Source organism: Oryx dammah, unplaced genomic scaffold (genome assembly GCF_014754425.2).
Source record: "Oryx dammah isolate SB20612 unplaced genomic scaffold, SCBI_Odam_1.1 HiC_scaffold_13, whole genome shotgun sequence".
Taxonomy (NCBI): domain Eukaryota; kingdom Metazoa; phylum Chordata; class Mammalia; order Artiodactyla; family Bovidae; genus Oryx; species Oryx dammah.
The window spans coordinates 18,254,205-18,268,570 of record NW_024070197.1 but is presented as its reverse complement, the minus strand read 5'-3'; the positions used below and the strand labels follow the sequence as shown (position 1 = coordinate 18,268,570).

The window sequence follows — 14,366 nt, the reverse complement described above, 5'->3', positions numbered from 1 at the left end:
TCTGGAATCCAAATATTCATACCTTTATTTTTACAATACAGATACTAAGAGATTATTTTCTTACTTTAATCCATCAATTTAAAAATGTAACCATTTATTCTTGAGGGTCAGAAATTTGAGAAGGCCTCAGCTGAGCAGTTACTGCTTGAGGGCAGAGGGTCTCTTACGTGGTTCCAGTTGGATGCCAGCAGTGCCTAGTCATCCAAAGACTTGACTTGCCCCAGATTGGTCATTGATATTTAGCAGATAATGGATAATGACTTGGTGCTTAGCTGGGGCTATTGACAACTGACTCTCTAGCATCATGATCTTGGTATGGTTGGACTTCTTTCATAGAAACAGCTTTCCCCAGAGTTAAGAGTTGAAAGCCTCATCTGTTGCCTTGTCAATCTTTCTTTCTTTAGTATGAATTCTTTGCTACTGTATAGACGTGAGTTATGACTAATCATTCTTACAATCATTTCATTTGAAGTATTCACATCCATTGTGAATTCCCTAGTGATGTAAAGATTTGAGCTGTGGTTCTAAGCTTTTCCATACTCATCATTTTCATATGACCAGTAAGATAATGTTCCATCCAGTTAGAATTCTCTCATGTTGAGCAAGGAAGACACTAGGTCCCTCTCTTCCTACAGCATGACTTTGATTTCAAATAGACAATCTTATGGCTGAAGGCAGTCTCACATTTATAACCTGTATCTAGTATTTAGGATTTGAGTTGTCGCTAAAAATCTTTGAATATCCACTCTATTTGAATTCCCAGTTTTCACAACATTCATAGTTTCCCTCTAGTATGCATTCTCACATTTGAACCATCACCATGTTGATAATATATACAGCTATCTTCCTTCAGAGTGAATTATCTCCTAACATCAAAGTTATGCATTGTTTGGTAGTACCGGTATACACATACCCCAGGGCCCGGCAATTTCATTCCTAAGTATATATGTGTAAAGTATATACACAAGAGAAATGAATATATGTACACCTAAATATAAATATGTTTGAAGAAGCATTATTTATTATGACCCTAAGCTGTAAACAATAAAAAAAGTCCATCAACAGTTGGATAAACTGAAGTTGTCCATAGATAAACTGAAATGTATTATATAATGAAATTTTATACAGAATGAAAATAAATAAATTTCTCCAACATGTACTAATGATGAGTTTTAAAGACATAGTGATGGATGAAACAAGTCATATATGAAAGAATACATGATGTATAATCTACTTTATATAAAGGTTTATAATATGCAAAAACTAATTTATAATGTTAGGAGTTAGAACTGTGGTTAACTGAGGAGATAACTTTTATTCCATATTTGCAGTAAGAAATACAGTCACACCTCCTTTCTTTTAAAGCAGTTCTGTTCACAGCGTGGTCCAGGGACCACGGTCAGGTAGCCTAGTGCTTAATACCGGGTCACAAAAAGTTATATGTTAAAATTTTAAATAAGCAATTTTAAATGTTTTTAGCAACTTAACTTCAGAATTTATATATGGTGAAGTTAATAAAATTTTAAGCTTGTATTTTCAGTGACTTTTATCATTTATCTCATAATTCTTTTTATGTGTTTTGTGGGCTAGCAAATAGTAGATAAATATGCTACAGTACTTTAAACTGTTTAATATTATTACACTTGCAAGCAACCTCATGTACAGGATTTACTATGACTTTAAAAATTTTCACCAGAAAAGTCACATGTTTTAGTGAATTCTCACAGTTTCTATCTTGTGAGTTTTTTGATGGACAATGAGGTTTGACTTACAACTGAAGAACTTCCCACATTCTTTACATTCATATGGTTTCTCTCCCGTGTGAGTTTTCTGATGGCGAATGAGGTTAGATTTCCTACTAAAGGCTTTCCCACACTGAGGACATCCATTGGATTTCTCTCCTGTATGTATTCTTTGATGAACAGTGAGGATTGCCTTCTGGCGGAAGGACTTCCCGCATTCATTACAAATATAGGGTTTCTCCCCTGTGTGAATTCTTTGATGGAGAGTGAGAGTTGTCTTTTGGCAGAAGGACTTCCCACATTCATTGCAAATATAGGGTTTCTCGCCTGTGTGAGTCCTCTGATGTACAGTGAGGGTTGTCTTCTGGATAAATGCCTTCCCACATTCATTACATTGATATGGTTTCTCCCCTGTGTGTGTTCTCTGATGATCAACGAGGTAAGACTTCTTTCTAAAAGCACTTCCACATTGAGTACATTCATAGGCCTTCTCTCCTGTATGTGTTTTGTGATGTCTAGTAAGGGTTGCCTTTTGTCGGAAGGACTTCCCACAATCCATACAAATGTAGGGTTTCCCCTCTAAGTGTGTTTTCTCATGAAGAGTGAGGGCTGTCTTTTGACGAAAGGCTTTTCCACATTGACTGCAAACATAAGGTTTCTCACCTGTGTGAATTCGTTGATGTTCAATGAGGTATGACTTCCTTCTAAAGTTATTCCCACAGTAAGGACAATGAAAGGGTTTCTCTTCTGTTTGAGATCTCTGATGCATGATAAAAATGGACTTCCTACAGAGGAATTTCCCATATTTGCTGTATGAGTGGGGCTTCTTCTCCATAATATTTTGTTGGTGGACATTGAGAGTTGACTTTTCAATGAAGGCTGTGCCATCTTTATTGTATTCACAGGATTTTTCTCCTCTATGAGCTCTGGTATGCGTAAGTAACGTTCCTTTCATAAGGAAGGGTTTTTCACATTCATTATGTTCAAATGGTTGCTCTGGAGTTTGAACCTTCCGATGTTGAATAAGCTCTTGTTTACCACTCAGACTCCTATCTGTTTGTTTACAGAGATTCACTGCTGTATGAATTTTCTCATGTTTAGTGTTAAGGAGTGATTTCTCCCATCCATTACTCTCACTAAACTTCTCTCTTACAGGACTTATATTTCTAATGACTAATTCTGAAATATTTTTTAAAACTTTTCCATCAGGTTTATATTCACGTAGTGTTGTTTTTGAAATAATACGGTTCTTGTCGATAGTAAATGTTTTCCCCCAAATGTTACTTCTCTCTTTTATTAGTCTTTTGTGGTTGATGGATATAACTGACCTAGAATGCCTGTCTTGGTATTCTTTGAATTTCACTAAAACATCTTCAGCTTTCCAATCTTCTTCTAGAAAAAATACAATTAACAATAGTAAGCCTCCATGTAAACATTATGGATAAGATAAATAATACAAACAATCCATGGTGGGCCTATCACACTACTTTAGTCTACAGCAAGGCTAAAATAAATTACCTCTGGGAGGGCAAATGTATGTAACAAACACAAACCCTGCTACACTGTTAAAATGAGGAAAAACTACCATAAGCAAACAACACATATCTTTGGGATGTTGTAAATATAAGCTACACTGAGCAGGTATGATAAAAGGGCAAGTAAGTAGAAGACAAAGGATAGTGGATAGTGAAAGCAGGACTGTTCTTGGAACAGGCAGATTCAGAGATAATGGAGTGAGCCTATCAAGGGTACTAACAGTAAGTACTGAAAATGTTCAGGTGATGATGAAAAACTATATATTTATTCCCTAATGACTAAATAAGTGTTATAAAATACTTCCATTTGTTTCTTCCTCACTTGTATTGAGCCCATCCATGGCAAATGAACTTTTTCAGTCACTCATTTCCTAGTGCTAACAGACACACTAGTCTATAGTCTTGACCCTAACTCTCCACATAACTTTAATTTTTTTCATTGAAAGGGGTATTGGGGAAACAAAATTCCCTTAGGAATTATAAAATAAACCAGAGGAAAAGGATATTTGCAACATGAATATAATCACTGTTGTATTCTGATTGCTGCTACCATCAATTTATTCTTCCAGAGATGATCAATAACTAAATTCTCCTGACCATCAATTATAACTCTTCCTCTTTTCAATTTGCTAAATTACTTTTTCAGTTTTAGGGAAGGATGAGTTCAAGTTTTCCTCCCAATGCAGTGCATATGTGCTAAGTTGCTTCAATTGTGTTCAGCTCTTTGTGACCCTATGGAGCATAGCCTGCCAGGCTTCTCTGTCCATGGAAGTCTCCAGGCAAGAATACTGGAATGGGTTGCTGTATCCTTCTCCTGGGGATCTTCCTGACCCAGAGATTGAACCCACGTCTCTTATGTCTTCTGCATTGGCAGGCAGGTTCTTTACCACTAGCACCCTCTGGGACTCTGCTATTCCCTACTGGAGCTATGAAAGACTGAGTTCTTTAATATATGTGTATGGCACTGGTTGACCTATTATTTTTCTTAAAACTTCTTGGCTATATCTTACTATTTTACCTTACTACCACCCATATCTGATGGGGCAATTTAAAATATGGATTCATCTTACTTATGACTTGCATCTTATTTACAATAGCCTTTTTATCACATCAAACAAGTCATGAAAATGTAAACAAGTGATACCGTATCTATCTTTAAAATTGCTCCACCAGATATGCATGGTAGGATCATGTATTTATAAAATAGAATACTACCATGAAATGTATATAATGGAATACTATTCAGCAAAAAAAAGGAAAAAACCAACTGAAACATAATGACAAACGAAATGAATACCAAATATTTTTTAGATATAAAACTTCATGCAAAAGAGTACATATTTCATTTATGTGTAGTTCTAGGACACACAAAACTAATCTGTATCAGTAATGGGAATTATACTGCCTTCCTGACAACTGGAACCTCCTCCAGGGACATTCTACTATCCAGTTTATCCAAAAGCCTTCACATATTCTCTCTACTCTTCAATGTCTGAAATTAGTATATAATTTTATAGTCTGAACCATCCATTTCAAATATCTTTCAACAAGATTTGTTGCTATTTTAATATATTATATGTAAAATGCTCAATTTGATAATAATGCCTTCCCAACTAAAACTTACATTCTTTGAAGTCAATATTTAATTAACTGTCTTCTTTGAAATCTTCTGAGTATACATTAACACACTTAAGAGTGGTGAAGGGATATGATCATCTTGGCATGTATATATAAAAAGAACTTACCGTTTAAATGATTTCTGAATGGATGAAAAAGATAATTTCCTTGCATACTATCATAGGCCATCAATCAGGTAACTATTGAATGTCTAGCCTCTCTTACAAGCTACAGTAAGGAAAAGTAAAAGAGAGGACCTTATTTTGAGGGAATTGTTAATCAGATGGGAAAAGAGGCCTCAGATAAAACCATGTCGAATAAGGTAGCAAATTACTAGATCATATCAGAGGATGGTTCTGTTTGTGTGTTACAGACACTAAGTATAATGTGAATGCAGAAAAACAGGAGCTGACATGCTCTGGAGTCAGCAAGGAATATTTCATGTGGAAGTAAAATTTGTAACTCAAGGATATGTAGTACTGTGTCGGAAAGAATATAATTCTTACTCAAAGAGAAGTCTTGACATTTGCCTTCGTCTTCTGGGAGGTAATCTCTAAATCCTTGGAATGTCATGTCTTAGAGGAGTATTTATTTGCCTGGGAACCTTTGGCCAGCTAGAAAGTAAAAATGTGATTTAGGTTGGGGGGGTTCTTTGAGTCACACCAACAATATGATTTAAGTGGGGGTTTGGGTCACAGAACATTAGTTCAGTCTCTTACAGGGATGGAAACTTAGATCAGCCACATGGGCAGTCAGGCATCCTATGTGACGGAGCCCTAATATAACCAACTCTGGACTCTAGGCTTGTGCAAAGCTTCCCTGGCTGGCAATATTCTATAAGAACTGTCACAGGGAAGTAACGCTGTCCCTGATTCCACAGAGAGCAGACAACTAGAAGCTCTGTGTTTGGTACTTTCCTGGACTTTGCTCTATGCACTTCTCCCCTTGGCTAATTTTAATTTGTATTTTTTTCTTACAGACCATGAACTGTGAGTATTACAGCTTTCAGTAAGTTTTGTAAGTTCTTATAGCAAACTACTGATGCAAATCTTGGGATTCCTGAATTTACAGTTGGTATCAGAAATAAGGATGCCTTTGTGTGTACTGTTTTCCTCTCTTATTTTGTAACTGGTTGACTTTCCAAGTATTGCTATAAGTATACAGCAGCTGTCACATAATGAAAGGTCCAGCTGTACATTTGGGAGACTAGAACAGAGATGAGCAGGAGTTCTCAGTCAAAAAAGGAAATACATGTGGAATGAACAGATGGGATATTATTGTCAGCCCTTGAAAAAGAAGGGATTTAAATTTCATATAATAAGGGGTATCTTTTTCTGCATATTGACTGAAAGAAAACTTAAAGAACTAGAAAAAAAAATCATAGCAGCAAATCCAAATAGTAACTACAGTAGTCCACACCTGAAATAACATGGTTCTTACTTTGGAAGATGCCACTGGCAAATAAGAATATGATAGGATGTAAAGATATTTCATGGAGTGAAATAAACACAAATTGTTGAAAGCTAATTTTTAAAATATAGCAGAGATGATGAAATCAACCTGATATTATAAGAAGCTGAGTTGACTCATTGGAAAAGACTCTGATGCTGGGAGGGATTGGGGGCAGGAGGAAAAGGGGACGACAGAGAAAGAGATGGCTGGATGGCATCATTGACTGGATGGATGTGAATCTTAGTAAACTCTGGGAGTTGGTGATGGACAGGGAGGCCTGGCGTGCTGTGATTCATGGGGTTGCAAAGAGTCAGACATGACTGAGCGACTGAACTGAACTGAACAGTAATAAAAGATATAGAAACAAAGATAAGATAAAGCTCAGTCGTGTCCAATTCTTTGCGACCCCATGGAAGGGGAAAGGAAGGAAAGAAAATGAAGACTTAAGAGGAAGATAAATATAACAATGATTACCCTTTTATATTTTAGATTTATGAATGCCTATAAATAGAAGACTATAATAAAAGAAGAAAGATAAAGAGCTGAAATGTTAAAGAAAGAGACCGAAAAAAAAGAAAGGCCTAAACCAACAGTTTCTAAGAGATTCTTATGGGAGGTCTATAAAGTCAAAACTATCTTTGTTAATAATAACATTTCACTGGGACTTCCTTGGTGGTCCAGTGGTTAAGACTCCGTGCTCCTATTGCAGAGGAAATGAGTGCAATTTCCCTGGTTGGGGAATTAAGATCCAGCATGCTGCATAGTGTGGCAAAAAAGTAATAATATAATAACACTTCATGATTAACAAAAATAATAGTATTTTAAATTATGTTCTTATTTATACTAATGACAAAAGCAATAGTGGGTGTCTTATGGAATTTTAATTTATAGAGGTGACAGAGTGATGACACAGAGATGCTCATGTTGTTAAAAGAAAATTTCCTACTACCATTCCTGAGAGGAGGACCTATGCCATGCCATGCAGGAGCACATGGGGAAGCACCAGGTTTGGTCAGGAAGCAGAAAGAAGCAAGGGGAAAGTCTACACCAGAGCCTTTACTGGGGCTTACATCCACAGAAAGGCAAGGCAGGGCAAACAGCTTAGGGTCAGTTAGTCTGAACAGTGTTGGCATGCCATGGGATATAGGGGTGATCTCCAGTTGTCTGATACCTGGTCCTGGTGACTCAGGGCAGAGAAAATATTGCCTTGGTGTCTGTGAGTCAGATAAAGGAGATGGTTGAGGATATGAAATTGCAACTGGTTTATTTGTATATGAAAAGTTGGCTCACCAACAAGTTGTTTGTTTACTATCTCTAGGAATTGGCTAGCTCTGGGAAGGGCAATCTCTCATTAGCTAGTAGGCTCCCTAAAGATGTCAAAACATCATAAAATATAAAATTTTTAAAAATGATTGATACAGTGGGTAAAATGCTGGCACATTCAGTCAGTTCAGTTCAGTTGCTCAGTTTTGTCTGACTCTTTGCGACCCCATGAATCGCAGCACGCCAGGCCTCCCTGTCCATCACCAACTCCCGGAGTTCACTCAGACTCACATCCATCGAGTCAGTGATGCCATCCAGCCATCTCATCCTCTGTAGTCCCCTTCTCCTCCTGCCCCCAATCCCTGCCAGCATCAGAGTCTTTTCCAATGAGTCAACTCTTTGCATGAGGTGGCCAAAGTACTGGAGTTTCAGCTTCATCAGTCCTTCCAAAGAAATCCCAGAGCTGATCTCCTTCAGAATGGACTGGTTGGATCTCCTTGCAGTCCAAGGGACTCTCAAAGAGTCTTCTCCAACACCACAGTTCAAAAGCATTGTATCAAAGCACTGGCACCAATCTACAATAGGAAACACTGCATTTCTAACTACCACACACAAGGGGAAAAAAAGCTTCACTAATTTTATTAATTTATTAGATTTCTACCCTTGAAAACATATATTTATAATGTTCTATGTAAGTTAAGGGTACCAACCCTCTGCCTGGTCAAAAATCTGCCTATAACTTATAGTTGGTCCTCAGTTCCTCCAAACCCACAGTTCTACATCTGTGGATTCAGCCAACTGTGGACCCTGTAATCATATAGAATTTGCTGTTGAGAAAAGTTGCATATAAGTGGATCTGCACAGTTCAAATGTGTATTGTTCAAGGGCCAATCATATTTTGTGAGGAAAAGTGCTGGTATAATTATTTGAGTTGAGAACTGAGTATCTACAATTTGTGGAACAGCAGTTTTACTTGAAAAAACACTGACTATTATTCAGTTGTGGGTATCTGGTAGACATTTTCTTGAACAATGCGAACCTGTCTATTCAAAGAAAACACCTGCCAATACTTGTTACCTATGATAAAGTTCAAGCTTTTAAGTATAAGTAATTATGTAGGAAAGCTTGTATTTGCTATGGCTTGCTCATCAATTTACCAATACTTAAAAGACTTTGTAATGAAATTCCTGGTAATACTAACACATGTGGGTTTGAGGTTTTTAAAAAATACGGTATATGGAAAGATGTAAAAATTTGGCAGACCTGTATATACCAGTGAACCGTTACTTTCCAGATGACCAATATATAGTATTACAAAACAATGCATGGGGAAAATATTTAAATAGACCACTGAATTTTATGTAATAGTCTACACCAAAGTTCATTGTTATAATTTCAGATTTTATATTGCAACTAACTGTTTAGAAATAACCAGTTGTTAAATGGTACTGTTTAGGAACTACCAATTAAGCTTGGGTGTGGTATTAATTTAGAATACCCATGACAATCTAAAAAGATTTTTAAAATTTCTCTGTCAAACTACATAAATGCACGAAGGAAGATTTTCTCCACATATTTCAATTAAAATAACATATTGCAACAGACTAAATGTAGAATCAGATGTGAAAATCAGCTATCTTCTGTTCAGCAAGATATTAAATAAACTTCAATCATCTAACAATGTCCCTTTGCTCATTTTTTTCTTTTGGAAAAGATTTTTTTTGGTAAAAAATATGATTTTTACATCAACATTAGTTTGTTATTTTTATACTGTTCTTTTTAAATGAAATAAATGAATATTTTAAATTTTTGTTTTAATTTTGAATAGGGTATACAAACATGCACAAAGTCCTTTTAATTCTTAAGAGTATAAATAAGACCTAAGACTAAAAAGTTTGAGAACTGCTGATTTAGACATTCAGATTCTGGTAACAGCAAAGAAGTCTGTATCAAAAGAACCTTCCAACTGATAACAGTGATAACTATGGACCAATTATAAAAGACTAACTTCCTTGAAGGCACTAAAGAATGATCAAAAGCAGGCAGAAACTGGAATGGATACAAACTTTGAAAGAAAGAAACCCTACTGCAATAAGATCTACATTTATCCAGGTCTTCCACTGTATATTCTGGCAGTTCATGCAGCACACAGGGGACAGATCTCAAGTAGAAATAGAAATAGAAAGTAGGAGTCATCATGTGCTGAAAAATAAGACATCAGAGTTCAGGAGTAGCAGAGTGGCTGTAAACTGAGGACAGAATCCAAGAAAGAAGAAAACATAGAAGGGAAGCCCCAACATTAGCATAGACCCCTCCACAAAATGTTGGTTAACTTCATTTCCACAGGGTAAGACTACAAAGAGCAGAAAGGGAAAAGAAAGCTGGAACACCGTAAGAATCAAGCAAAGATTTCAGCAGTTAACTCAACTCTACAAAAATAGATTTTATTAATAGTTCCAGTCCTGTGCCAAGTTAGAAGAATCTGATTAAAACTTCAGTCTTTCTATTGAAATCCCATAATGGCCATGTATTAGGAATAAAGGCTGTATCTGAGGACTTAAGAGCAATAACATAAAACTAAAGGCAAAACTGAAATGGAAATAAACATGACCTAAACATTTAAAGAGCTTCCCTGGTGGCTCAGCTGATAAAAGAACCGGCCTATAATGGGGAAGGAAATGGCAACCCACTCCAGTACTCTCGCCTAGAAAATTCCAAGGATGGAGGAGCCTGGTGGGCTACAGTCCATGGGGTCACAAAGAGTCGGACACGACTGAGCGACTTCACTTTCACTTTATAATGGGGAAGACCTGGGTTCGATCCCTGGGCTGGGAAGATCCCCTGGAAGAGGGAATGGCTACCCATTCCAGTATTCTGGCCTGGAGAATTCCATGGACTGTATAGTTAATGGGGGCACAAAGAGTCCAACATGACTGAGTGACTTTCACTTTTCAAACAACTTAAAAGCAACCTGACAAAATAATTCATGTGAGCCTCCAGTAACTTAACTAGAGATACCAAGGGAACATTTCATGCAAAGATGGGCACAATAAAGGACAGAAATGGTATGGATCTAATAAAGCAGAGGATATTAAGAAGAGGTGGCAAGAATACACAGAAGAACTATTCAAAAAAGATCTTAATAACCCAGATAACCACAATGGTGTGATCACTCACCTAGAGCCAGACTACCTGGAATGCAATATCAAGTGGGTCTTAGGAAGCATCACTATGAACAAAGTTAGTGGAGGTAATGGAATTCCAGCTAAGCTATTTCAAATCCTAAAAGATGATGCTGTGAAAGTGCTGCACTCAATATGCCAGCAAATACGGAAATCTCAGCAGTGGCCACAGGACTGGAAAAGATCAGTTTTCATTCCAATCCCAAAGAAAGGCAATGCCAAAGAATATTCAAACTACTACACAACTGCACTTATCTCACACACAAACAAAGTAATGCTCAAAATTCTCCAAGTGAGGCTTCAAAAGTACATGAACCAAGAGCCTCCAGATGTTCAATCTAGATTTAGAAAAGGCAGAAGAACCAGAGATCAAATTGTCAACATAAGTTGGTTCATAGAAAAAGCAAGCGAATTCCAGAAAAACATCTGCTTCCTTGACTATGCTAAAGGCTTTGACTGTGTGGATGGGAAAATTCTTAAAGAGATGGTAATACCAGACCACTAACCTGACTATTGAGAAATCAATAGTGTCAATCAGCACACATGACCTGTGTGCAGGTCATGAAGCAACAGTTAGAAACAGACATGGAACAATGGACTGCTTCCAAATTGGGAAAGGCGTACTTCAAGACTGTATATTGTTACCTTGCTTATTTAACTTATATGCAGAATACATTATGTGAATGAAGGACTGGATGAAGCACAAGCTGGAATCAAGATTGCCAGGAGATATATCAATAACCTCAGATATGCAGATGACACCACCGTTATGGCAGAAAGCAAAGAAGAGCTAAAGAGTCTCTTGATGAAGGTAAAAGAGGGGAGTGAAAAAACTGGCTTAAAACTCAACATTCAGAAAACTATGATCATGGCATCTGGTACCATCTCTTCATGGCAAATAGATAGGGAAACAATGGAAACAGGGACAGACTTTATTTTCTTGGGCTCCAAAATCAATGCATATGTTGACTGCAACCATGAAATTAAAATATGCTTGCTCCTTAGAAGAAAAGCTATGACCAATTTAGACAGCATATTAAAAAGCAGACACTACTTTGCTGATAAATGTCCATCTAATCAAAGCTATGGTTTTCCCAGTAGTCATGTATAGATGTGAGAGTTGGACCATAAAGAAAGCAAAGTGCCAAAGAACTGATGCTTTTGAACTGTGGTGTTGGAGAAGACTCTTGAGAGTCCCTTGGACACCAAGGAGATCAAACCAGTCAATCTTAAAGGAAGTCAGTCCTGAATATTTATTGGAAGGACTGATGTTGAAGCTCCAATACTTTGGCCACCTGATGTGAAGAACTGACTCCTTAGAAAAGACCCTGATGCTGGGAAAGATTGAAGGCAGGAGGTGAAGGGGATGACAGAGGATGAGATGGTTGGATGGCATCACCAACTGAATAGACATGAGTTTGAGCAAGCTCTGGCAGTTGGTGATGGACAGGGAAGCCTGCGGTGCTATGGTCCATGGGTTTGCAAAGAGCTGGATGTGACTGAGCAATTGAACTGAACTGATAAGATTAAAAGTCATCAACTCTCAGAAGAAGAAAAATGATCTAACATCTTCACAACATGTTACCTAAAGTTTTCCTGAGAAGAAACAGGAAAATGGAGAATAAAAGGCAGTCAGACCCTATGCTGAAATTAGAAGAAATTTTAAAATAGCTAAATTTAAAATAATTTATATATTTAAAATAGCTAAATAGATAAATATGTTTACAAGTCTATAAGAAAAGATGAAAATAACGGTGAAGAGATGAAATATTCAGGAGAAATAAGGAAATGCAAACTGAAAAAAAAAAACACAATATCTGAAATGTAAGATTCACTGGATGGGTTTAATAACAAATAAATATAAGGGAATAAAGAATCAGTACACTGGAAGTCAGACTAACAGAAATTACTCAAAGTGAATGAATTTTTAAAATCCTTAGTGAATTAGAGGGTGGGATGAAATTATTTAAAATATAACTGAGAATATAGCAGGAAAAAAACTGTATAAGTTCAGACCAAAATTTTCCAAAATTTGGTCTAAAATATGACCAACTTGCTAAATTCACTTACTAGTTCTAACAGTTCTTTTCTTTTAGATTCCTTAGGATTTACTATGTACACAAACATGTCACTTACAAAGGAAGACAGTTCCCTTTCTAATCTATAGCCTTTAACTTCTTTTTCTTGTCTTATTGTACTGACTTGTGTCCCACACTGTCTAACAGAATTTGTGATAATGGACATCCTTTCTTTGATTTTGCTCTTATTAGAGGACAAGCATTCAATCTTTCACTATTGAATGTGATGGCAGCTGTAAGTTTTTCAAAGATATTCTTTATGAAGTTGAGTAAATTCCCTTAGATTGCTAAAAAAAGATTTATAATAAACAGAAATTGAATTTTATTATTTTTCTGCATTTAATGAGATAATTATGTGGTTTTCTTTTTTTAACCTCTTTTTACCTTTACATGGTGAATTATATAGCTTGATTTTTGAATACCAAATAAACTTTACTTTCCTTGGACAAACTCCTTTTGGTCATGAGATATCATCCTTTTAAAATATTGCTAGATTCAGCTTTAGAGTAATATATTAAACTTTATAATATTAACATTATATAAATTATTATAAAAATCCCTATATTAAGGATTTTTATATCTTACTTCACAAAGGATGTTGGTGTGTAGTTTTCTATACTTATAGTACCTTTGAATATAAATAATACTGGTCTTATAAAGTAAGTTGGGAAGTGTTCTCCCCTACTCCATTGGTTGGAATAAAATTATTAGGGAATACCCTAACTGTTTTGGACTGCAGCATGCCAGGATTCCCTGTCCATCACTGTCTCCTGAGTTTGCTCAAACTCATGTCCATTGAGTTGGTGATGCAATCCAACCATCTCATCCTCTGTCACCCCCTTCTTCTCATGCCCTCAATCTTTCCCAGCATCTTTCCCAATGAGTTAGCTCTTTGCCTCAGGTGGCCAAAGAATTGGAGCTTCAGCTTTAGCATCAGTCCTTCCAGTGAACATTCAGGGTTGATTTCCTTGAGGATTGACTGGTTTGATCTCCTTGCTGTCCAAGGTACTCTCAAGAGTCTTCTGCAGCACCACAGTTGAGAAGCATAAATTCTTTGGTGCTCAGCCTTCTTTATAGTCAAACTCTCACATCCACAGGTGACTACTGTAAAAGCCATAGCTATGACCATATGGACCTCTGTCAGCAAAGTGATATCTCTGCTTTTTAATATACTGTCTAGCTTTTATCATAGATTTTCTTTCATGGAGCGAGTATCTTTTTATTTTCACGGCTGCAGTCACCATCTGCACTGAGTGTAGAGCCCAAGAAAATAAAATGTATGGTTTATTAATTTTATTAATTTAATGCATCAGCATTTAGCTTCACTTATTTCCTCTATTCTTCTTCTGTTATGTATCTCATTGATTTTTGCTTTAGTCAGTTTTTTCCTCTTACTAACTTTTGAGTTTAAATTTCTTTTCTTTTTCTAGTTACTTCAGGTGACAATTTAACCCCGTTTCAGGAGGCCCTGATTTAAAGCGATAAAAAGTTTTTAAT

At 36.5% G+C, this 14,366-nt stretch overlaps 1 protein-coding gene across 8 annotated transcripts in view; it reads right to left on the bottom strand.

Annotated features, from left to right (window-relative positions):
* Nucleotides 1–14,366, bottom strand: part of ZNF382 (zinc finger protein 382) — a 34,818-nt gene continuing 20,452 nt past the window's right edge. For all 8 annotated transcript variants that reach the window (XM_040252958.1, XM_040252954.1, XM_040252960.1 and 5 more), the window contains exon 5: nucleotides 1–3,134. In XM_040252958.1, the coding sequence (XP_040108892.1) occupies nucleotides 1,711–3,134 (1,424 nt within the window). In that variant the 3' untranslated portion in view covers nucleotides 1–1,710. The remainder of the gene's footprint in view (nucleotides 3,135–14,366) is intronic.